At 38.2% G+C, this 25,455-nt stretch overlaps 1 protein-coding gene across 3 annotated transcripts in view; it reads left to right on the top strand.

Moving 5' to 3' along the window:
* Nucleotides 1-14,829, top strand: part of YWHAZ (tyrosine 3-monooxygenase/tryptophan 5-monooxygenase activation protein zeta) — a 33,979-nt gene extending 19,150 nt beyond the window's left edge. For all 3 annotated transcript variants that reach the window (XM_032609439.1, XM_032609438.1, XM_032609441.1), the window contains exons 3-6: nucleotides 7,551-7,674; nucleotides 8,454-8,617; nucleotides 8,698-8,793; nucleotides 12,615-14,829. In XM_032609439.1, coding sequence (XP_032465330.1) covers nucleotides 7,551-7,674; nucleotides 8,454-8,617; nucleotides 8,698-8,793; nucleotides 12,615-12,674 — 444 coding nt within the window. In that variant the 3' untranslated portion in view covers nucleotides 12,675-14,829. The remainder of the gene's footprint in view (nucleotides 1-7,550; nucleotides 7,675-8,453; nucleotides 8,618-8,697; nucleotides 8,794-12,614) is intronic.
* Nucleotides 14,830-25,455: the final 10,626 nt, after the last annotated feature.

Raw genomic sequence — 25,455 nt, 5'->3', positions numbered from 1 at the left:
GTAGGTTTGTTTTTGGTTTTGTTTTGCTGTAATTACTTCAGTTTATTCCTTCATCAGAACCTTCAGGAGGCACCACAAAACCAGGTGGGAAAGCCCAGAGCAAAGCCTGTCCCCACCCTCTTTAATCTTGTGTTTTTAAATGAAAGTTTTTTTGTGCATTATTTCACCACTCTTATTAGATACACAAATTTTTGATTATGGAAGCTGAACTGAAGTACTAAAGTTGAGAGTACAAGTGCACTAAAGCAGATTTTTTGGTTGTCAAGATCCCCATGTCTTACATTTACATCTAACTGAGTAGAGCACCTACTCTTTTAGGAGCTGTGATTGGTGCTTTCCTGTTTATATAAACTACACTCTCATTTAGACCTCGTAGTGGCCTTTTGAAGTAGATTTTCATTTTAATCATTTGTAAATATGTTTTTTATTAAAAAAATCATTTTATAAAATTAAATTTCATTTAATTCTTTAATAGATGAGAAAACTAAGACTCTGAGAGATTAACTTGCCTGAGATCTCAAAATTGATGAGAGTGGGATTTAAGGTCTTTCTGATTTTAGTTTATACTGTTTCTATTACACCAATCTGTTGCTCCAAGAAATGCTTGGATGCCCAGAGATTAGGGCCTTGCCACCAGCTCAGGCTGCAGTTTTGGTGTTTTAGATAGTTTATAGTCTTGATTGTTCCTACAGATTTGATATTTTACTCTTCTTAATTTCCAGCTGTAATCATATTAAAGGACAGTGAGAGAGGTATATCACTAGAATAGAGATGGATTTTCAGTTTACAAACTTTATTAGAAATATTTGACCACAGTTAGAATTGAATGTTTACTGAAATTCCTAGTGGGGGCAGGTTGAACCTAGCTCAAGAAGGGCAGTCAGAACTAGATAACCTGTCAGTTTGTGTGGTTCCTTAATGTTAATCCACTCCAGAGTCAAAGCATTGATGTTATGTAGACCATCTTTGGATCAAGCACGTGCTAGAAACTATTGTTAATATATTCTGCCCTGGGTAAATTGACTGGCTTGGGGGAAAAATCATTACTTGACCCCATATCTTAAGTGTTCTTACAACCTAAGAGGTTAATTGTACATGGTGCTGTAGAGGAAAAAAAAAAATCTTTTAACTCTAAAATCTCAAGCTCCACATAATTTATCCATTGATTAGATTAAGGTTCAGCGCCCTCTCCAGAGCTATAGCATGTATTTAGCTCTGGATTATAAACCATTTACAGAGACATTTCAGATGTGGGCTTCATGCTTTCAATCCCACATAATGTTAAATGGGGATGGCTACTGTATAAAGTCAGAATATGCATTAACTCTAATTCAGCAGATTAATTTTAGGTATTTTTAAATGGCCATGGTTATCTTTAAAAGACAGTAGCTGTCATCAAAAACATTTTTTTAAACTGCTTGAGGGGAACTATTGTGAATCTCTAAAACAAATTCTATTTCGGCAAGATCCGTATTGACACTATATATAGTACAACTGCTCTTCAGGCAAGTAACTACTCCCTCCCTGTTGTGTGATAACATTTTAATGTTCATATTTAGCATATAATGCTGATGTGAAAATTTTAAAAAAAATCATATAGGTAGTGATTATAAAAAGATTTCGCTTTTTAATTTTTTCTACAAAAACTTCATACCATTTTTCCATTTTCACTAGTTCTTTTCAATTTCATATTAATAATTCATAATCAATACCAGTAACTAAGAAAAAATGCTTCCATCAGTTGTGTGACAGAAACTGCTATCTGTTTAACAAAACTGAGGCTCCCCTCTAATTCCTGTGCACACAGCTAGACCAAATTTCCCAGTGTCCCTCTTAAATGCAGGCAAGTGACTGTTTTTACCAATGGAATGTACATGCGGGCTGTGGGTACTGACTCCAGGCTACATGCTCCTTCATGTTATTTTTTTCTCTGACTGGCTAAAATGGAGATCAGCTCAATATTAACATTGTAGTCTCAGTTAAGTGCTTGAGTGTAAGATGTTATTAAAGTTTGTGTTTGACCTGAAAATCCTTTTCTGTTATAAATTACATTTAGATTAGAAAGTCAGTGTTATATGGAGAATTTTACAAGTGGAAGGTTCATCAGTAGTCAGCCTAACCATTATTTTATAAGTAGAAATTGTGACACCTCATTTGCTTCTTTCCTTATATTAATGCTATGTCTCCTTTTAAATTTAGATTCTCACAATGTCCCACAGTTGTCATCACCTCCACTTTACTACTACAACATGAATGAAATACAGGAAGTTGTATACTTAGCGCAGGGTATTTTCTGAAGTTTTTGTATGTTGAAAATAGCTATTAGTTCTTTCCTCTCTTCATTTTCTCTTCTCCAGTTTTTCTTGTCACTGCTGCTTTCTGATAAGTGCTGCTTCCTTTTTTTCCCCTGTTTTTATTTCCATCATGGTCTTCTCCCTACATTTGCCTTTCTCTGGCTTTTAAATCCGGAAAATTGAACTTTTATTTCTCTTTGGTTAGTTTGATAAATTAACATACTTAATCACCTCTGTAGTGTTACAATTAACTTAATTCAGTGAACTCTATATCTTCCATATCTTAGAGTTGAATGAGACCACATCTTATTTGTGAATCTCCTCTAAAAAATAGTGATTTTTCTCATTTCCTCTGAAAATCTCTGTAAGAAGAGTAGAACTTGCTATCTGACGAGATGGCCTATTCCAAATTTGTTTCGTAAGCTTTCTCATACTGAGCAGAAATCTGCCTCTGCCCAAATTTAACTAGTCTTGTCTTCTGGAGCCATTCATGTCATATTCTTTCAGTTTTCATGACTGTTTCCAGTTTTCATCAACACTCTTGCTTGCTTTCCTGGATACTCTCCAGTTTGTCAAAGCCTGACTTGATACTTTTGGCGGACACTGGGGGGGTGGTGAGCCACGCAGCATGTGGGGTCTTAGTTCCCTGGCCAAGGAATCGAACCCATGCCCCCCCTGCAGTAGAAGCCCAGAGTCTTAACCACTGGACTGCCAGGGAAGTCCCTATTTTTAAAGGAACAATATACTCCAGGTTTGGTTTCCTCAGCACAGCGTAGAACTGAATCATCATCCTTCATTTTGATTTCTAATTAATATCTTGGAATCATATTCTCCTTCTTAGTAGGCATATCGTCCTGCTGGGGCAGAGAAAACGTAGAATAATGTTGTAGAACAGGTCAGATTGCCTAGTTGGAGTTGTACCGTCACAACTTAGCTGTGGTTTTCGAGCTTGGCGCCATTTGTTGTCTTCTATGAGATGGCGATAATTGTAGTTTGTACCTCATAGGTAAGGTTATGGAAGGATCAAATTAATCCATGTAAAGTGATTAAGTATCAAGAATGGCATGTTTATTATTGAAAATGATGTTTTTATTATTTTTCTCAGTTGTCTATTGCTGCCTAACCGATCAAAACTAAAACAGTGATTTATTCTGTTTTGTAACTCTTTGGCTTGTCTGGATTCTTTTGGACAGTTTTTCACATGGTGTTGGCTGTGGTCACTCATTACTGTTTTCAGCTGGGGCTTAAATATCCAAATGGCTTCACTAAACATGTTTCATGACTGGGGCTGACTTGACCTTTCTCTCCAGCAAGATAGATTTTTTTTTTTTTTTTTTTGGCTTCTGTGGTGGCGCAGTGGTTGAGAATCTGCCTGCTAATGCAGGGGACATGGGTTTGAGCCCTGATCTGGGAGGATCCCACATGCCGCGGAGCAACTAGGCCCATGAGCCACAACTTCTGAGCCTGCGCGTCTGGAGCCTGTGCTCCGCAACAAGAGAGGACCGCGCACCGCGATGAAGAGTGGCCCCCGCTTGCCACAGCTAGAGAAAGCCCTCGCACAGAAACGAAGACCCAACACAGCAAAAATAAAATAAAATAAATTAATTTAAGAAAAAAAGAAAGAAAAAAAAAACCTTAAAAAAAATTTTAAAAAGATAGTTGTTTTTTTGTTTTTTTTTTTTTTTTAATGCTGGCTTAGGGCTCCAAGAGGGCAAAAGGGGAAGTTGCTAGTCCTCTTAAGGGTTAGGCCTAGAACTGGAACAGGAGTCATTTTCACCACATTCTGTTGGTTAAAGCAAGAGAACAAAGTTAACTGGGACTCAGGAGAAAGGAAATGAATTCCACCTCTTGACAGGAGGAGTGGCATACATGAACAGGGATGGTAGGGGAATTGGTGGAGGACATTCTGTTCTTTCATAGTTAGCTTTTTGAACCAAATTTAATCTTTAATCCAGTCTATCTTGCTTTTTGTTTTTTAAATTTTAATGGTTCTTACCTTTATGTCATCAGAAGATTTTAAAAGTTTGTCATTTATCCCTTTCTCAACTCTTTTATTTTAAAAATTCCTCATCCCTTTCTCAACTTCTTTTATTTTTAACAGCTTTATTGAGGTATAATTGACATACAAAGAACTGCACATATTCATTTAATGGGTACAATGTGATGAGTTTGCTTTTTCAACTTCTTGTAGTCAGCATTTTACCAGAAACATTCGCCACTGTTGATCCTTCGTCCTTTTAGTCTATCATTAGGCCAATAAACAGCCTGACTACTGGTATCTTGCCTTCTTGTTACTTGTAGGTTCTGGTTAATAGCTTTAAAGTAGTTTTTGCCATTGTTACTGTGTAAATCAGATGTTATGGCTAAATTCAGCTTGAGGGAAGAGGTGCTTAATTGCTAATTTAAAAATTCTCAGTGTGGGTTACCCAAATGTAAAACAACAGTTTTTAGAGATATAGAAGTTATTACTCATAAAAGATGAGTTTCAATTTCTTATGACATTTATTGACACCTTGCCTAAATAACTTCTGCAAGTTTTTGGACGTATACTTTAAAGTTTTACATTTTAAGTGATTCACCCTTAACTAACTGCACATGTTTGTGGCCCTCATCTTTACATATATACAGTGGGTTAGATAAAAGTCATTGAAAAGTGAGGGACATGACGAGGCGTGTTCTTCTGTTTCGGTTGTCTTCCCTGCTAGACATTTTATCCTCAGACTTAGAGACTGTCTTGCTCACTATTCTCAGTGCCTAGCCCAGTCCATTTAAGTATTGAAGAATAAATGAATGTAAAAAATATGTTGAAGCAGTAAAATACGAAATAGAAATGCCTAGGTAGAGAATTGATTTCATGGTTAGGCTTTTACTTGTTGTCAGTTCTTTCATTTGAAAATATTCTTTGTCAATCTTAAATATATATAAATGAGCCAGAGAGCAGTTCACAATCGAATTGTACATGGAACCTTCTTAAGATTTATATATATATTTCCCGCTATTTAATTTGAAGTGATTTGTGAATTCTGGTTAATCTCAATACACTTTTTCCTTAGTTGGACTTCATAGTCTAACTTTTAGCCTAGCCAGTCAAAAGTGGAATTTGTCCCTCCAAGTGTGGAGTGCCGCAGGTTAAACCTAGACTTCTGAATCCAAAGCCATTATGCTATACCGTCTCCCATAGTGGAATGAATAATGCATTTTGTATTAAGATATAAAACTTGAAAAAGCCTGGTCATTTGTTTCTTAAGTTAAAAAAAAAACCACTTACTATACTAAATGGAGCTATCTTTTGCTGTTTAGGCAGATCCGCAGATCCCCAAAGAGCAGCTGTAGTGTTCACAGAGTGTTCATGCCTCAAAGAGGTTGATGGTGTTTAAAGGACAAAATGACGGGAGTTTGAATTTTGCCAAGTCTTAGGTTATAGGCATTCCTTCTTCGGAGGAAGCAGTGGTCTTCCAAGCCCAGAGGGTTCCTTTATTTCTAGTTTGGTTGAGATTTCACACTAGAAGCTGCCTGCCTCACAGTTTAAATGAATCAATGAATGAATGAATTCCAAAACACTTTTGCAGCTGAGAGATCTTTGAATATGGAAGTCTGGGTGTGGTGTAGTAAGAATTTTGTTATCCTAACCAAAGGGGTCTTCTAATTTCAGGCCAACGGTTTCAAATATCAGTTAATAATCACAGGAAACATTATTTCAGGTTGAATTCTCTCATCTCCAACCCTTTCCTGTAATGCATTGCAACCTGCTCCTACTGCCAACTTGGAACTACCCATTTCATCTGAGTATCTGTTGCTTAAGTTGCAGAAAGGGGGAGAAGCCGGGTTAAAGCTTACTCTCCCACTCACCATTTGGAACATAATGAGGTAGACATACAAAGTTAGAGTTATTATTTAAAAGCATTTTTCAGCCTGTTTGGCATATAAGTAGGTGCTATATAAACTACTGGGTTACTACCAGAAGAATAGAAACCAAGAATTAGATACCCTTTTTCCTTGTAAAAATTGAGACTTGTTTGGGGCTAAGCCCAGTTGAAAATTGACTTTCACCTTGATTCCTAGAGTGTATTTAGTAGGAAGAAGTGGAGTGTTTAAAAAAATTTTTTTTGCCTAATTCTACTACTGGAATATTATCTTTCTCCCCCTTAAAAAAAAAAAGAAAAACTACTAGTTTATTGTGTCTTATCTCCCTAATACAGTGAAATCAAGTTTTTCTTTAAATCCATTGTAGAATATAATTATTAGCATGTTAGGATTTACTTAGCTTAGATTGTTATAGTTTTGAACAGAATTACGTAGAATGAAGTTTAACCCGTTTGGGGTGATCGGTAAATATGTATCTTATTAGCTGAAAATCACTTTAATGAAACTAAAGGTTTACTCTTCAGATCTTTAATTCTCATACTCCTACCAGTGTCTTAATTTAGTTAGGAAAAATAAAACTTTGAACAGGGGCTTCCCTGGTGGCGCAGTGGTTGAGAGTCTGCCTGCCGATGCAGGGGACGCGGGTTCGTGCCCCAGATCGGGAGGATCCCACATGCCGCGGAACGGCTGGGCCCGTGAGCCATGGCTGCTGGGCCTGCGCGTCCGGAGCCTGTGCTCCGCAACGGGAGAGGCCACAACAGTGAGAGGCCCACATACCGCAAAAAAAAAAAAAACTTTGAACAGCTTTTTACCTGTTGTGAGGTATTACTTTAATTGTAGTCTTATAAATGACGTTTTGTTCTTTTGTTCTGTTTCCTCTGTCATGGACTCTGGTAGTGTCTATTATACTATCGGTTTCTGCTTAAGTCATATATTCCTCCAGAGTACCAAAAAGTTAATCTCTTACGTTCTTTGCATTCTAGTGTCATGACTACCTTGAAAATGAAAAGTTTGCCATTTTGTTAAATAATATAGTAATAAAACATAATAACAGATATAATATTATGAGCTATCATGCTTTCACATTCATTGAAACATGCAGTCTTTATCAGCATGTAAATTGATAGCACTATGGGGGAGATGCCAATATTCAAATTATCATCCTTAAATAATAAGCTGAACACTAATTTCAAATTTTAAGTATTGCTGTCCAAAGCATTCTGCTCTTAAACCACAAATTTACGAGCCTACAGCATTCAAAAATTGTATTATTGGCAATGACTGGGTATTAAAGTTTTATAACTTAGGCTATAGTATGCTCTTAAAAAATGCAGATTCTTTCAGTTTTGTAAGTATTTTAGTCTTATTATGACTGTTTCTTTTCTTCCCAAGTCTCTTTTGGAAAAGTTCTTGATCCCCAATGCTTCACAAGCAGAGAGCAAAGTCTTCTATTTGAAAATGAAAGGAGACTACTACCGCTATTTGGCTGAGGTTGCTGCTGGTGATGACAAGAAAGGTATGCTGCCTCAGCCTGTGCTGGACACTTAGAAAATGACACAGTACGGAAGGAGTCCCTTCTGGAGTGTAGAGAATTGTTTTGTTGTTTTTTAATTGCTCAGAGCACTAAATGAAAAGTAATAATGGACTTTGCGCTCTCTCTCTCTCTCTTTTCTTCCTTCCCTCCCCTCCCTTCTTCCCTCCCCCCGTCCTTCCTTCAACTAAACAGTTGACCCTTGAGGAACACAGATTTAAGCTGCACAGGTCCATTTACACAGAGATTTTTTCTGTAAATACTACAGTACTACATGATCCAAGGTTGGACATGAAGGGCCGCCTACAAAATTATACTCAGATTTTCGACTGCATGAAGAGTTGGCATCCCTAAACCCCTTGTTGTTCAAGGGTCAACTATATATCTCCTGCTGAATAATTGGTATTCTGAAATGTATGCTTGCTAACAAGCCAATTTTATGTATAGGAATGTTTCCTCACAATTTTGATAGTGGTTATAGTATAACTGTAGAGCAGTACAAACTAATTATTAAAAATAATACTGAGATGGTTAGAGTTATTTTGTCTTGACATTGATCAATGGCTAGTGTAATTTTCCAAGAGAAGCTTTTCTTTTTTTGTCTTTTCATTTTTTTTTTCTTTTCAATTGAGGAGCCTTAATCAGTTAAGGTTGCTATAGCTTAATATTTCAGAGTTTATAATTGGATAGTAAAGGTTTGGTTTGAGGGGTGAAGGTGAAGTGCAAACTTTTATTGATACATTTTGGTGCATTTTATTATCCAGGGATTGTGGATCAATCACAGCAAGCATACCAAGAAGCTTTTGAAATCAGCAAAAAGGAAATGCAGCCAACACATCCTATCAGATTGGGTCTGGCCCTTAACTTCTCCGTGTTCTATTATGAGATTCTGAACTCCCCTGAGAAAGCCTGCTCTCTTGCAAAAACGGTATGTATTTTTTACCTGTTATGTGGAAATTTAGTAATCATTATTATTGGAGCATTGAAATGTATTTTTTTTTATCACAGGCATTTGATGAAGCCATTGCTGAACTTGATACATTAAGTGAAGAGTCATACAAAGACAGCACACTAATAATGCAGTTACTGAGAGACAACTTGACAGTAAGTACATACCAGCATCATGGGCGGTTAACATGGTGAAGAGATTATAGTCATACCTCTGTTTTATTATGCTCCGCAGATACTTCGAGTTTTACACATTGAAGGTTTGTTACAACCCTGTGTTGAGCAAGTCTATGGGTGCTGTTTTTCTCAAAAGCATTTGCTCATTTCATGTCTCTTGAGTTCACATTTTGGTAATTTGCAGTGTTTTGAACCCTACACCAGCAAAAATTTCAACTGCTGAAGGCTCAGTTGATGATTAGCATTTTTTAGCAATAAAGTATTTTTTAACAAGGTATATACATTGGTTTTTTTAAAGACATAATGCTGTTGCATACTTAATAGACTACAGTATGGTGCAAACATAACTTTATATGCACTGGAAACAAAAAATTCGTGTGACTCAGTTTATTTTTATATTCGCTTTTTTTTGTCTTTTTTTTTAATGTAAGATCCTATCTGCTTTTAAAACTCTGAAGAAGACCATCTTACAGAAACTGAAATATTAGACTAAGGACTAAAAATATATCTTTTCATTAGTTACATATACCCATTGTTAAAATTCTGGTTTTTAAAATGACTTTGTAATTCATGGTTTTGAACTTTCAATTACATAAGCCGTTTTATTTTTCATTTCAATATAGTTGATTCTTTTCTTTCCATTTTAGTCACAGAAGAGTTTTGCCTTTAGTATCAAAAGCATACTTAAGTTCTCTCTTTTTTTAAAATAATTTTTATTTATTTATTTGGTTGTTCTGGGTCTTAGTTGCAGCAGGCGGGCTCCTTAGTTGTGGCATGCATGTGGGATCTAGTTCCTTGACTAGGGATCGAACCTGGGTGCCCTGCATTGGGAGCACGGAGTCTTAACCACTGCGTCACCAGGGAAGTCCCTTAAGTTCTCTTATTTATTTATTTATTTTTGGCTGCGTTGGGTCTTCGTTGCTGTGTGCGAGCTTTCTCTAGTTGCAGCAAGTGGGGCTACTCTTAGTTGCGATGCGCAGGCTTCTCATTGCGGTGGCTTCTCTTGTTGCGGAGCATGGGCTCTAGGTACTCGGGCTTCAGTAGTTGCAACACGTGGGCTCAGTAGTTGTGGCTCGCGGGCTCTAGAGCGCAGGCTCAGTAGTTGCGGTGCATGGGCTTAGTTGCTCCGAGGCATATGGGATGTTCCCGGACCAGGGATTGAACCCGTGTCCCCTCCATTGGCAGGAGGATTCTTAACCACTGCGCCACCAGGGAAGCCCTTTCTTCATATTTAAATTCCATTAAAAACGGTGACCATAAAGTTGCTTCTATATTTATGTAGCTATGGTAGGGCATTAATAACTTTACAAAATTTCAGATACTCTACAGAGTCCAAGTGGACATCTATTTTGCCTAGTCTCTTAGTAAAAAAAAAAAAAAAATGACTTACTGTGGCAGGTCATGATCGTCCTTGGTATACTGCAGACTAAAAAAAAAACCACAATGCCAGTACCACACTGAAAAAATATATAGTTAATTCCTTAATAATATTAAATTTCTAGCATTCAATTTCCAGTTGTCTTTTTGTGTTTCTTTGTATTGTCTTTTTTTTTTTTCTTCCAACAGTTTTTTATTTACATTGGGATCCAAATAGTCAATATATTGCAGTTGGTTGATATGTCTCTTTGGTCCCATAGGTTTTCACATTCTTCTCCTTCACATGAATATTAAATTTGAAGTTTTGAGGCTTGGGTGAAAAAAGTATCAAGTATCTTCTGTGTGCCAGATAAAGAGCTAGGAATGACGATTATAGTTTAGTGCTACTGGTTTTTATTAGCTTTGGGGCATTTGTTTTGGGGACTGTACATCATCATTGTATACATTTAACTTTTCTCAGCTTTATTTTATCTAGCCCATTGCCAATTTTCTGAACCAGTTATATTCTCAGCAGTTTTTTGAACGTCATTATGTACTTGTTTATTATTAAACACTGAAAATTATTTTAGAAAGTATAATTGGAGGCTACCTACACACTCTGGAGATTATTTTAGTCAAGAGGATAAGGTATAGAGTTCCTTAAAGAATGAATCTTTTTATGTATATCAAATGAAAGAAGCACTTCAGTTTGTTAGCTAATTTTAATATTAAGAATTTTTCAAATTTTTCTGGTTTGAAATGATGAGATAGTTCTAAAAGGTAGAACTTGAGACCTAGTCACTACTGAGTTGTGTTATCACTTTTTGAGAAGGCCTGATCTGAAATATATACTTGCAGCTGAATCTTGGTATCAGTATAGCATGAAGAGCGTATTACAACAGCTGAGTAAGAAGAAAACCAAGGTTCTGATTCTGATTCTGTCACTATTTACTATGTGCCTTCTCTGAGCTCTTGTCATATTGCCTGTTATCATTATAGGTTGATTGGATCGCTTATCTGTCAAGTAAAGAAATTTTGTCAAAACTATCTAGTATCTGAGTCTGGATCTGGTTGACCAGTATTGTCAACACATAACCCTAGGAAGAGAAATATAAATATCCTTCATCAAAGTTTTAATGTTTATATGGAAAAAGCAGGATCCATGAAAGAACTGGAAAGAGATGATAAAAAAATAATTCCATCTTGTCTTACAAGACCACCAGTTTAATAGAAGCTTACAGACTTCTAGAGGTCATTCAGATAACTGTATGATGTTCAAAGAAGTCTCCTTTCCAGGCCAGTAACATATTTGGTTAATAAATAAATAAAACTAATGGGTGATTTGGGGGATAGAAAAATATTGAGCTTTTCCCCCCTTCATTCTGCAGTGTATAAGCAATATAAAATTTAAGGTATCTTGAAACAATCCTTTTATAATTTCCTCTAAAAATCATTATAGGGTGCTAAGACTTGTAAAAAAAATATTTGAAACAGCTGAGATAATTTTGAAATCATCTTTTTAAACTGCTGAAAAACTGTAACATTAATCTAAAAATTAATAGACACCATAGGCCTACTGCTATGGGACAGTTCAGGTTTCACCTCTTCGAAGATTTGGTTCTGACCACACTGTTTTGTGTCCATCTATTTATTTTGAATCAGACAAATTCACAAAGGTAGTTTTTGTGTTTTTTTTGTATACTAAAAATGTTAGTTAAATTTGTATTTTAGTTCTGACTTGGTCCTGACTCTTGAATTTCATAGAGTGTGGTATTCTCTTTAGAGTGGCAGTCTAAAGTCTACCAGGGGAAAGTAGTCAGCCTGAGCTCCTTGAGCATGGGGACTGAATTTGATGATTCTGGTTTAGTTGCACTAAACTTATACATCCGTCTCTCACTGGGGCTATTTGGGACAATCTACTATTCTGATAGCTATTGATATTTAGAACTGTAGCGTTTCTATGATTTCTTCTACTTTTTCTTCACCTATGAATAACCAAGAATTTCCTGTATCTGACTTTGTTATTTGAAGACAACTCTGCTGTGTACTTACTATGCTTACAGAATGATTAGGGAGGAAATAAATGTATTATATTGATGTCTTTTATATCTTTTTAAAAAATTTATTGTATTGAAGTATAGTTGATTTCCAATGTTGTGTTAATTTCTGCTATAGAGCAAAGGGATTCAGTTATACACATATACATTCTTCTTCATATTGTTTTCCATTGTGGTTTATCACAGGATATTGAATATAATTCCCTGAAGGCATTTTACATCTTGAAGCTATCTTAAATGCTGCAATTTTTTAAAGAAAGCCTTCCAACAAAAACTGCTTAGATTTTGGTACTTTGGCATATATATTAAGGTTTTTTTAAAACTGAAATATACTAAAATTTCTCTCTCTCCCTCCCTCCCTCCCTGCCCCCCCCCCCTTTTAACTAGTTGTGGACATCGGATACCCAAGGAGACGAAGCTGAAGCAGGAGAAGGAGGGGAAAATTAAAAGGCCTTCCAACTTTTGTCTGCCTCATTCTAAAATTTACACAGTAGACCATTTGTCATCCATGCTGTCCCACAAATAGTTTTTTGTTTACGATTTATGACAGGTTTATGTTACTTCTATTTGAATTTCTATATTTCCCATGTGGTTTTTATGTTTAATATTAGGGGAGTAGAGCCAGTTAACATTTAGGGAGTTATCTGTTTTCATCTTGAGGTGGCCAATATGGGAATGTGGAATTTTTATACAAGTTATAAATGTTTGGCATAGTACTTTTGGTACATTGTGGCTTCACAAGGGCCAGTGTTAAAACTGCTTCCATGTCTAAGCAAAGAAAACTGCCTCGTATTGGTTTGTCCTGGTGGGGAATAAAAGGGATAATTGGTTCCAGTCACAGGTGTAGCTGTGGGTACTTTAAGGTTTGGAGCACTTATCAGGCTATAGTAGAAATAGATATCCCATGGATATTACATGTTAAACCATGTGTTATCTGTGGAATACTCAAGTCTCAATGTGCACACCATTGACTACAGCTACAGAAGCGTTCCTTTAGTTGTGACTCAATTTACTCTGGATAAGGGCAGAAACGGTTCACATTCCATTATTTGTAAAGTTAACTGCTGTTTGCTTTCATTATTTTTGCTACACTCATTTTATTTGTATTTAAGTGTTTTAGGCAACCTAAGAACAAATGTACAAGTAAAGATGCAGTAAAATGAATTGCTTGATATCCATTACTTCATGTATATCAAGCGCAGCAGTAAAACAAAAAACCCATGTATTTAACATTTTTTAGGTTTTTTTTGCTTTTGTGGGTTTTTTTTGTTTTGTTTTGTTTTTGTTTTGTTTTTTTGGGTTTTTTTTTTTTTTGATACTTGCCTAACATGCATGTGCTGTAAAAATAGTTAACAGGGAAATAACTTGAGATGATGGCTAGCTTTGTTTAATGTCTTATGAGATTTTCATGAACAATCCAAGCATAATTGTTAAGAACATGTGTATTAAGTTCATGTAAGTGGAATAAAAGTTTTATGAATGGACTTTTCAACTACTTTCTCTACAGCTTTTCATGTAAATTAGTCTTTTGGTTCTGAAACTTCTCTAAAGAAAATTGTACATTTTTGGAAATTTATTCCTTATTCCCTCTTGGCAGCTAATGGGCTTTTACTAAGTTTGAATACAAAGTTTATCATAACAACAAAATACTACTAAGATAACTACTACTGTTCCCAACCATGTCCCTACTTCCTCATCCCCCTGAAAAAAATTTTTTTTTTTTTTTTTTCAGAGACAGGGGGATTGAATGAAAAAAAAAGTAATGTGTTCCATTTAAAATTTTGGTATATGGCATTTTCTAACTTAGGAAGCCGCAATGTTCTTGGCCCATCATGACATTGGGTAGCATTAACTGTAAGTTTCGTGCTTCCAAATCACTTTTGTTTTTAAGAATTTCTTGATACTCTTATAGCCTGCCTTCAATTTTGATCTTTTATTCTTTCTATTTGTCAGGTGCACAGGATTACCTTTTTTAAGCCTTGTGTCTTGTCACCAACCGTTCCTACTTGGTGGCCATGTTCTTGGGGAAAAGGCCGCATGATCTTTCTGGCTCCACTCAATGCCTAAGGATACCCTGCTTCCTTTGCTTGCATCCCACAAACTATTTCCCTCATCCTATACACTGCAGCAAATCTCTCCCTAGTTGATGAGATTGTGTTTATCTCCCTGTAAACCCTACCTATCCTGAATGGTCTGTCATTGTCTTTGCCTTTAAAATCCTTCCTCTTCCTCTCTTTGAATAATGATGGGGCTAAGTTATACCCAAAGCTCACCCTACAAGCTATTTCCTCAGTACCTTGCAGAAAACACCAAACAAAAATACCATTTTAAAAGAGGTGTATTTTTTTTTTTTCTTTTAGAATGTAAGCTCCTCGAGAGCAGGGACAATGTTTTCTGTATGTTCTATTGTGCCTAGTACACTGTAAATGCTCAATAAATACTGATGATGGGAGGCAGTGAGTCTTGATGATAAGGGTGAGAACTGAAAATCCCGAATACTGTTTTGTTGCTTGTTTTATTATGACCTCAGATTAAATTGGGAAATATCAGCCCTTTGGGACAATTGTCCCAAATGTTACATTCAAATAAAAGTGCAATGGAGGCCTTGGGGTCTTTCTTTCAAGGAGAAAAAGATCTCTTATGCATTTGGGACAACATCATAATGCATCTTCACACACAGCTCTTTTCTTTTTCTGTTGATTTTTCCTGACCCCCAGGCCAAGGACATGAAATAATCATTTTATAGCTACGGAGAATGAAGTAAGACTGAGGAGATGGGTTTTATTCAAGTAAATTATAAATAAAATCTAAAGCTTGTCTCATTTGCCTATTTATGTGCCTCAGTCTTATCTACTAGTTTGATTCTGAAATAAATTGTGATAATACTTCATTAATATTAGGTGTTAATAGGTTTCTACATAGTAGTGCCCAGTAGATAAAGGAAGATTTCAACCTGAGATTTTTTTGCCTTGAGATTTGAATAATAAATTTTTTATAACATTTCTTAAATTGCCCCAAATTCAGGCTTCATGTCTGTTTCTGTCAACAGTTTCAGGAATTTGGAGACTCCAGCAATGTAATGTATTTGGTGTGTGTGTGTAGTATTGGAGTTGTTAAATGTATTATGTCCACTTCAGAGTTGTGCCTTGAGAGTGGGCAGGAGTGTGATCAGTTAAAAGGATGGATTTTGCTGCCACTTTGGCTTATGGTCTTGGCTTTTCCAGTTAATAGCTGTTAGTTTTTTGTGTGATGAAGATAGAAATTGGTGTGGGGGAGCAAAAGAATTAAAAGAATGTAATGTCAAGTGGCTTAGTAACTATAGGAGCTCAGTTCTTTTCCTGTCTTCCCTAAAAATAGTCACCAATCCTGCCATGGCCCAGTACATATTTTAAAACTAGTTAAAGCCAATTTGTGATCTGCAATCTTAGATTATTTGAGGTCAGGTCTCAACTTGATTGAATAATTTGGGAACTCTAACAATGGTGAGATGTTTAAAAATCTTTAGTAGGCTCTGAATGTAGATCTAAGAATTTGACCCTTTTCAGCGGTGGTGGCATCATTTAAATGGTTTCTCTCTCCATTAGGAAAGAATGGCAGTGTATTTGGATTCAAATACATCATAGTCACTGCATGAGAGCCTGCAGTGTGTGAGGAACTTTAACTGGTGCTAAGAGATACACACCTTCCTATGGGAAAAGGTGAAGGAATCATTAAATTAATTGCTTTATTATACTTTGTTATACACCATATAGGAAATTACAGTGGTGGAATTGAAATATCTATAGTCTTAAGGTGGTGGCTTAGACGGGGCCCTTGGAAAATGGCTGGACTTGGATACTTTTCTGAAAATTGCATCTGTAAATACTTTTCTGTTATTTTTAGTGTGACCTATAGCAGTCACAATCTCGATTAATTCTAGTTCCTTTTAATAGACTGGAGACCTAAACATAAGATACTGCTGGGTCTTTGTAGGATTTTTGTTTTTTTAGAAACTTTACAACAGGCCTCTAAGGAAACTGATACTCTTGGATAACAAAATGGTATTCAAGAACCCAACACAGTGGTAGATCTGCTTTAAAAGTCTGAAAACTAACCTTAAAAATGTTGCTTGTGTACATCCAAGTCTGGTTATGCTACTCACCTGGGTCCTTTGAAGCCTACTTTATGTATGACTGTCAACCCCCAAGTATTTCAAAACTTGATGGTAGACCAACTATTTGGAAGACATATGCTTCTGACCTGTGTACCGTAATTACTCAGTTTGTAAGAATATCCAACCATCCTGCTGGTCAAGCAAGCATATGTGTCTTTTGGATTCAGAAGCCAAAAATATATTGAATGCATATGTTTAGGCACAGCTATTATCAATCCTAGGTGATGCCAGGGACTCGTTGGTGACGAGTACTTTTTTTCTTAAAGTCCATTCCATAAAATTTCTGAAAGACCAAACTTAACTAATGTTAATCGAAGACTTGTCCGTAGTAAATTTATTTCCAATTCAAGAACTTCTAAAACCTATCAGTATTTCAGTAGGGGCTTACTTTTTTTTTTTTTTTTTTTTTATCGGAGGTTGGTTAGGGCCAGTCACTGTTCTGAGTGATTAAGAAGGACTTTTCAGAGAAGATTTATGTTTGAGTCAGACTTGCAGAATGGATGGTATCCGATGGAGTATGAACAAAGGCATCAAGATAGAATTTAAAGACGACTTCCGTGCACTCACAGGTGAGGAACTCTGAGAGAGTGTAGGAAGAAGAAGTAGGCTCTGCTTTCTAAGGAACAGGCAAGTGGCTTTCACTTTTAATGCTTTTGATCAAATCAGGGTTAAAGTGCTTATTCCCAGCACCCAGTCTCTGGGATTCTAATTTCTAAAGCCCAGGGATATGCATTTACTTCATGAGCTGTAATAGTGTTCACATTGCTGAAATCTATAGCAGGAGAGGGAATGTGTAACGTTTGGGAAAACAAGGGCGTGTAAAACCATGGCGGCCCCCACCCCCCAAAAATAAAAGCTGTTTCTAAACTTGAGAACTTCAGTCTGCAAAACAAAAGTTTGTGGATCTGCTCAGCAGATCATGTTTCCCAAGCAGAGATTAATGATAAAGTTTACCTGTCACAAAAGGTTTTTCACATTAATGATCCTGGTTTAGTTTGGAAACAGGTAGGTACTTTAGAACTTCTAGTGTGTCACGAGAAGAAAGGTAACACATGATTTTATGGGGGTTTTTGTTTGTATTTTTAATGAATGCCGTTTCTACTGTTTAACTTAACTCCTGCCGTGCATAAAAATCAAATCCAGGGAATTCCCTGTCAGTCAAGTGGTTAGGACTCACTGCAGAGGGCACGGATTCAATCCCTGGTTGGGGAACTAAGATCCCGCAAGCCACGAGGCGTGGCAAAAATCAAATTAAAAATGAAAGATTTAAAAGCAAACTTATGGAATGTTCATAAGATGTAAGTGAATAACTTGCTGACCTTGAAGTTTGTAAGGAAGGATCTCTTAAGATGGACATAGAAAACCTAACTAGAAAAATTGTATGTAAATTCAGGATCTTAATATGTGAACGTTAATATAAATTCAATTGCATAGAAATTTTTATATCTGGAAGTGGAAAGAAGCACCTGAGAAAAAACCTAGTGGACAAAAAATTGGTATAAATATATAAAGAATTACAAGAAAATAGAAAAATGGACAAAGATTTTGAAAGTGCATTTTTATAGAAGAGATATTTGATCAATAAATACATGAAAAGAGGCTTAACCAGGAAAATGCAAACCAAGACCACAATCTTGATTAGTATAGTTGAAAGTCTGGCCATACCAGACATTAGACAAGTTGTGGGTGGAGATCTCATACATTGCTGATGGGAGTTTAAATTAGTACATCCCTTTGGAAAACAATTTGGTGTTGTGAAGTTGAACATTCCACATCCCTACAACTGAGCAATTCTCTGTTGAGCATATCTTTTTAAAGTATTTAAAATACTTGCATGTGTGCTTTCAGGAAACTGAAAAAGATTATTCAGAGCTGCACAATTTGAGTTCGAAAAAATTGGAGACGATCCAAATGTTCATTGAAAGGAAATGGATATTTTCCTGATGACATCGTCTTCATTTGTGAAAATAAGTCAACTGTAGTCCAGTCGGGAACATGGTTGAATTTTAATAACAATATTGAGGGAAAAATAGCCCCAGTAAACTACATAAAACAGTACAATATCTTTATAAAGTTCAAAAATGAGCAGATCTTATGCTTAGGCATACATATACGTGACAAAACTTTCCTTTGCCAAGGGTATGAATGACAAGTACAAAATTTAGAGGTTAACTGGAGAAGAAGCAGGGGGACAGGCCAGGACAGGAAGACAAGGTAAGTGTAAGTTATCAGCTTGGGAGCAGGGCGGTGGGTTCACAAATACTCATTAGAAAGATCCATTCAAGAACGGGTGAAACAAGGATTATGATTAATCCAGTTCTGGGCATGAGAAGTCACAGAAAGGAAAGGAACTAAATGAAACAGTACAGTAGGCCAATAAATTCACTAGTCAAAGGCTTGCTTGAATGGTAAAAAGATTGGCACAGTTTTAAAATATGAAAAATAGCAAGTTTGATGCAACAACATGTGAAACTGTCAATAGAGACTTAAAAATTGCTGCCCCATACAGTACACCCTAAAACTGTCCTACGATCCTTTCCATTTAACTCCGCAGGAGCGGGAAGCAAGCACCAGAGATCTGGGCAGAAGAAAGACTGAGCTGGGAAGGCTGTATTAGGAAACACGGAAGCAAGTGAGAAGTGAAGGGTTTCGAAAGAGGAAAGTCTTCAAGAACTTCTGGTAGCACGTTCTGAGTCTGTCCTTGTGAGGCCTGAGGAATTTTGTCATACCAGCCAAACCAGCAGATTCAGCCTAAGGTTCCTCACTTCTTAACCTTTAGAGGAAACGTACTGCATTCAGTCCTGGATCACTGAGGCATCTCCTATCGTTCCCTATGTATAGCCAAGTCTTAAATTTTTCAATATTTTTTCCTCATCTTCTCTTGGATTCAAGAGTTCTTAATTGGCTTCTGTAGGGAAAGTCTACTGACTTGAGTTTAAAGTACAAAATTACTTATATGATCCATAAACAACAGTACTAGGTCAAATAGACATGGTTGTTGGTCCTTTATTTTCTTTTCTTTCCCAGGATTTGCAAGAGAGGTGTCCAGAAAGTCATTTTTGGTGACTTTAGTCCATGCTTGGAGGGTCTTATGAAGGATCAAGGTAGAAGAGCCAGAAAAATTGGAAATGAGACAGTTTCTTTGGAGAATGCTTTAGAGTGCTGAGCATGTCCCTCCACCACCACCTGCCTGCTCAGTGGAGGAGAGGAGGGGGGCACTTCACAAACTATTCTGGAATCTAATATATGACACAGAGTGAAGCTAGGCTCATTGGAAATTCTCAAGTCGAGATAGTGTCTAGCTGGCAATGCTGATGGCAGAGCCCTGAGAAGTAACTGCATTAAGAAATCGTCCGCTCTCTCAGGGTTTGTGGAGGCGAAGAATGTAGACGTGTTTCCAGGAAGCCAGGATCAAGACAAGGAACTTGGCCTAAAAGGGCTTCCTGGATAGGATCCCCGTACCATAGTCTGAAGGGCAGAGCAGCAGCAGCCGATGGTGAGAGTGCTCAAGATCTAACCTGTGACTTGTCTCCAAAGAATCAGCGAGTGACTAAGAAAGTTGGCTGTAACAACTGTCATGGTCAGAGGAGAGCAGTGCCTAGTTTCCTTCAGGTTCCATCCTGTGAGACCTTTTCCGCCCTCCACCCAAGGCAACCGCGGTGGAGCGAGTGCAGCCAGTGGCTGAGGGAGGAGTGGGGGCCAGGTGAGGACATGGAGAATGAAGCTGCCCACAAGTCCCTCCAGTAGTGGACCACAAAGGAAAGGAGCTTTAACAGGAAGTGCAATTAGATCTTCATCCCCACTTATAAAACAATCTCAGCTCAGTGAAAAATGACAAGGGTGAGTCTGCAAAAGACAAAGGATTAGCACACCAAGAGCTTGAGTGAAAGAGCCATCTGAAAGAAGTTATAAAATGTGTTTGATATATTAAGAAGGTGAAAGAAAGAATAGAAACAAAAATGAAAAAAATTAAAAACACTGAAAAAAATGAATTGAACAGGTGGTTGAGTAATCTGGCCAGTAATCTAATTTAGAACTAAAACCCAGCTCAATAAACTAAGAAAACATGTTCCTATTTCCTACTTGATTTTTTTGTTTCATTTTTTTTTTCTTTCTTTGAAGGAACTTTAAAGCAAAACACTAACAATGAGGAATTTTACTTTTCCCAGGAAATAAAATCTTTTCTGCCTAATGACACAAAACAGCAACTATTTTTTCCTGAGAATAAAGTCTTGTCTTTTATTAAGAAAAAAACATTTATTATATATTGTACCTTATTTTTAAAATCTTGATTGTATCATTTAGCAAAACTTGAGAGTGGCCTCTCATCGAAGAAATAGACTCAACATTGTGGAACTTCAGGTAATTTGGAGTTAAAGGCCTTTTTTGGTTGCATTTTCTTAACTAGAGTAGCAAACGTGAAATAATCTTCTTAAAATTTTAGACTTACAAAAAAGTTGCAAAAATAGTACAAAGAATTTTTATGTACCTTTCACCTAGATTTTCCAAATGTCAATATATTACCACATTTTTCTCCCTAAATATTTTTTTCTGAATCATTTGAGAGTAAATTTGAGAGATATGATGCCTCTTTACCTCTATATGCTTGAGTGTTTATTTCTTTAAAAAAAGATAGTCTCAGGAATTGCCCAGCAGCCCAGTGGTTAGGACTCAGCGCTTTCACTGCCAGGTCCCTGGTCCAGGAACTAAGATACCGCAAGGTGTGCAGCACAGCCAAAAAAAAAAAAAAGATAGTCTCATGAAACTATATAATTATCAAAACCAGAAAATTTACACTGATGTGATACTAATATCTAATCTGCAGACCTTATTCAAATCTACCAGTTATCCTACAAATGACCTTTGTGGCAGAAGAAAGAAACTTTTTGTCTGGGTCTCAGATCCAATCCAGGATCTTCAGTTGTATGTATTTAGTTGTTATGTCTCTTTAGTTTCCTTTAATCTGGAACAATTTCTCGGTTTTTGTCTTCAAGGCATTTTGAAGAGTACAGACCAATTAATTTATAGAATGTTTCTTTTTTTATTGTTTCCTTTATTTTTCCCTGATGTTTTCTCATTAGTTTCAGGTTGTGCCCTTTTTCAGGAGTCCCACTGAAGTGATGTGAGCACTGGGACACACTTTCAGGTACAGCCCTGCTCCGCCCAGGCCTCTGGTTGTCTTTATAGAGACAACTGCCTTCCAGCTCACACATGGACCCCAGATGTCTCAAGCTGCCTTTATTTGTTGGTCATATTCTTTACTTCAAAGGATGAAGTCAAAATCCGCACTGTCCAGTGCAGGAGCCACTCGCCACAGGTGACTGTGAAGAACTTGAAATGTGTCTGGTCCAGACTGAGCTGTGCCGGATTTCTGAGGCTTAGTATGAAAAAAGAATGTAAAATATCTCATTGATAACGTTTTTATCAATGAAGATGTTTTTATCTTGATTATAGGTAGAAATGATAATGTTTGGTGCATATAGAATTAAAAGACATATATTTTAAAAATTAATTTTCCTTTTTGTTTTTGCGGTACGCGGGCCTCTCACTGTTGTGGCCTCTCCCGTTGTGGAGCACAGGCTCCGGACGCGCAGGCTCAGCGGCCATGGCTCACGGGCCCAGCCGCTCCGCAGCATGTGGGATCTTCCCGGACCGGGGCACGAACCCGTGTCTCCTGCATCGGCAGGCGGACTCTCAACCACTGCGCCACCAGGGAAGCCCTAATTTTACTTTTTAATGTGACTACTAGAAAATTTTAAATTACATATGTGGCTTGCATTCTATTTCTATTAGACAGTGCTTGTCTCAAAAGTAAAAATCACAACTCTCAAATGTGTCATGAACGTGTCAAGGATTCTTTGAAACTCATTAATTAATGAGGGAACCAATATGTGAGAAGCCAAGATGTTAGGATTTAACAACGAAATTTAATAACAAAATGTTAGGACACAATGGCTGGGTTAGATATAAAACCAGTTAATCCTTAAGGGTTATTTGTTCCACTCAACAGAAATTATCTGCCTCTTTACTGGACAAAATTTATAATTCATTTATTTATTTATATTTGGCTGCGTTGGGTCTTCGTTGCTGCGCGCGGGCTTTCTCTAGTTGCGGCGAGCGGGGGCTACTCTTCGTTGCGGTGCACAGGCTTCTCATCGCGGTGGCTTCTCTTGCTGTGGAGCACGGGCTCTAGGCGCAGGCTCAGTAGTCGTGGCTCGCGGGCTCTAGAGCGGAGGCTCAGTAGTTGTGGCGCACGGGCTTTGTTGCTCCGCGGCATGTGGGATCTTCCCAGACCAGGGCTCGAACCCGTGTCCCCTGCGTTGGTAGGTGGGTTCTTAATCACTGCCCCACCAACCACTGTACCACCAGGGAAGCGCCTGGACAAAATTTATAAATTAACAAGTAACATCACTAAGTCTGGGACTTTTAATCAATAGGAAACAATGAGATGTACTAAGTACATTCCACTGGACCAGTGCTTACAATAGAAATAAAATACAAACCACATACGTAATTTAAAATTTTTGAGTTGCCGTATTAAAAAAGCAGGTGAAATTAATTTTAGTAATAAATTTTATTTAACCCAATATATCTGAAATATTATCACTTCAACATGTAATCAACATGAAAATTATTAATAAGCTATGTTACAATTTTTTTCCATGCTGAGTCTATGAAATCCAGTGTAGATTTTCCACTTACAGCATGTCTCAATTCAGAGGCAACCACTCAGAAGCTCAGTAGCCGCAATGGCTAGTGACTATTGCATTGGGCAGGGTAATTCCAGACACTCTTGGGTGGTCTTTTCCTGCTATGATATGGAAAGGATGTGCCGTCCGCCTTATCTGCCTTATTTCCAAATGTTGGTTGTTTTTTCTGACAGTATCCAGAGCTTCATATGAAATAGGTGGGCTCTAAGGATGTTTGGGATGCAAAAGTTCATGCAGTGAATCTGAGTGTGGGCTGTGGAGACGGTCTGGGATCGAATCCTTGCAAGGATTGAATGAGATGATACACATCACATCTAGCTCAATGTCTGGCACATAGGAGGTGCTCCATAAGTACCAGTGGCCCCTCTGGCAAGGCAGAGAGTCACTCAGATGAGTCATTAGTACACACAGAATGGCAGTGACTCGCCCCAGCCAGGGCTAAAGTACTGCTGGCTGAGAAACCCTTTTCAGAAACTTCCCCTGTTTTTAGTACTCACTCTTCCAGAATTCTCTGCGGCCTCCAATGGGGCTCAAACACTTAGCTTCCTCCTTCTCCTTCTCCTCAGAAAGGCTGAGAAAGGGAAAAGCAGCTCCTAAACTCCCTCAGGCGGATCAAGTCCCCTAAGACCCAAGCAGCAGGCAGAAGGGACAACCGTGCCATCCACTCCACAGGCGGCCTGGAAGTGAAGCCCAGCCCGGACCCAGCCCACAGAGACGACTCTTCTCCCTGGTCTGAGAGCTGTCCATTTGATAAAAGAGAAAGTGAGGTCAGGGGAGTCTGATGAGAGAGGGCCACACCCTTCCGTGAAAATGCAGATGCATGAAAAGCTTTTATAATACATAAAGGCAGGCCTGATATTCAGCCATTGATGCCATTCCGGCTGTTGACAGCCGCTGCCTGTTCTGATGGGCTGGTGCCCAGGCCTTTCCAGTTAAGATGTTGTTATTCAAATAGTACCTCTGGATGGAGGTGTCCTTTACGGAGCCTCTCAAGATGCCTCATTATGCCAAGATGGACCTACGGTCCTTCACACGTGCTACTACCTTGCCCTTTCCATCTGTCTTCCTACCTCTTCTCCACCAGATTCAACATCAAACAAGCCAGCTACTCCTCTGTAGCTTGCCTGGCCCTTGGAAAAGAAAGTTCCCGATAGTACGCGCTCTGTTGATTGGACCAGAGATGGTCAGCTGAGCCCCAAACAGCTGACCATTGGCTGGCTAGTGAGTTGGGTGTCCTGGATTGGAGAATTGAGCTGGATCAATCAGCTTCTATACACTGTGGCCAGCTAGTGATAAATAAACAAAAACAAAGCAAATCAAAAATGGTACTAGGGCTTCCCTGGTGGCGCAGTGGTTGAGAGTCCGCCTGCCGATGCAGGGGACACGGGTTCGTGCCCCGGTCTGGGAGGATCCCACATGCCGCGGAGCGGCTGGGCCCGTGAGCCATGGCCGCTGAGCCTGCGCGTCCGGAGTCTGTGCTCCGCAACGGGAGAGGCCACAACAGTGAGAGGCCCGCGTACCGAAAAAAAAAAAAAGGTAGTAGAAGTTTATTTGGATTCTGGGCTTGGAGCCTATGGCTGCCATTTGGGGATCACTTATAAACTGATGAGCCAGCAGAGAAGCTGATCTACAGAGGAAAAGGAAGACACACAGAGGGAATCAGAAATGAGAGGGAGGCAGGGAGGGAGGGAGGGGAGGAGTGACTGCGAGAGGAGGAATGAAAGAGAGAGAGAGAGGAAGGGAGGGGCAGGGAGCCTCTGTGTCTCCTCTACACTTTCCAGTGTCCTGTTCCAGATTAACGACCCTGGGCTACATAACTCATTTCCTGGCTTAGGTTCCAGGAGATCTCTCAATTCCTAATTTGAAGAGATTTCTATTCCTTGAAGACAAATGCACCTTGGCTACAATATTATTCTTTGAGACTCAGATAGAATGCCTCCTTGTGCAAGGACTCCCCCGTCCCAACAGTCACTGCCCTTGGCTGTCTCCTCTCTTGACTCTAGGCTCCTCCAGGTCAGGGGCTTGTTCTACATTTCTTTGTATTCTCAGCACCCAGCACAGGGCTCGCTAAGTATCTGTTGCCCTATGTATGATTGTTGATTGAGAGAATTAAATATATCTTAGTGTTTTCAGCCTCCAGAAGAAAATTCCTTACCTTTGCATGGCTTTTATAGTTTATAAAACATACTCATCCCCAGGCTTCTAGCTTAGAGATGAGCTGGTCAGTGTAACTATATGTTTGTATTCTTCTAGAATGATACCGACTTAGAACTGACTGCTGGGGAGGGCTTCTGGGGCTGCCTCTCACTTGACAGAAGTGGGCAATAGAGAAGTTCAGTGACCTGCCTGACGTCATGCAGTTGGT

The sequence above is a fragment of the Phocoena sinus genome, chromosome 17, assembly GCF_008692025.1.
Source record: "Phocoena sinus isolate mPhoSin1 chromosome 17, mPhoSin1.pri, whole genome shotgun sequence".
Lineage (NCBI taxonomy): Eukaryota > Metazoa > Chordata > Mammalia > Artiodactyla > Phocoenidae > Phocoena > Phocoena sinus.
The sequence above is the reverse complement of the archived record's forward strand: the minus strand, read 5'-3'. Positions and strand labels throughout refer to the sequence as shown.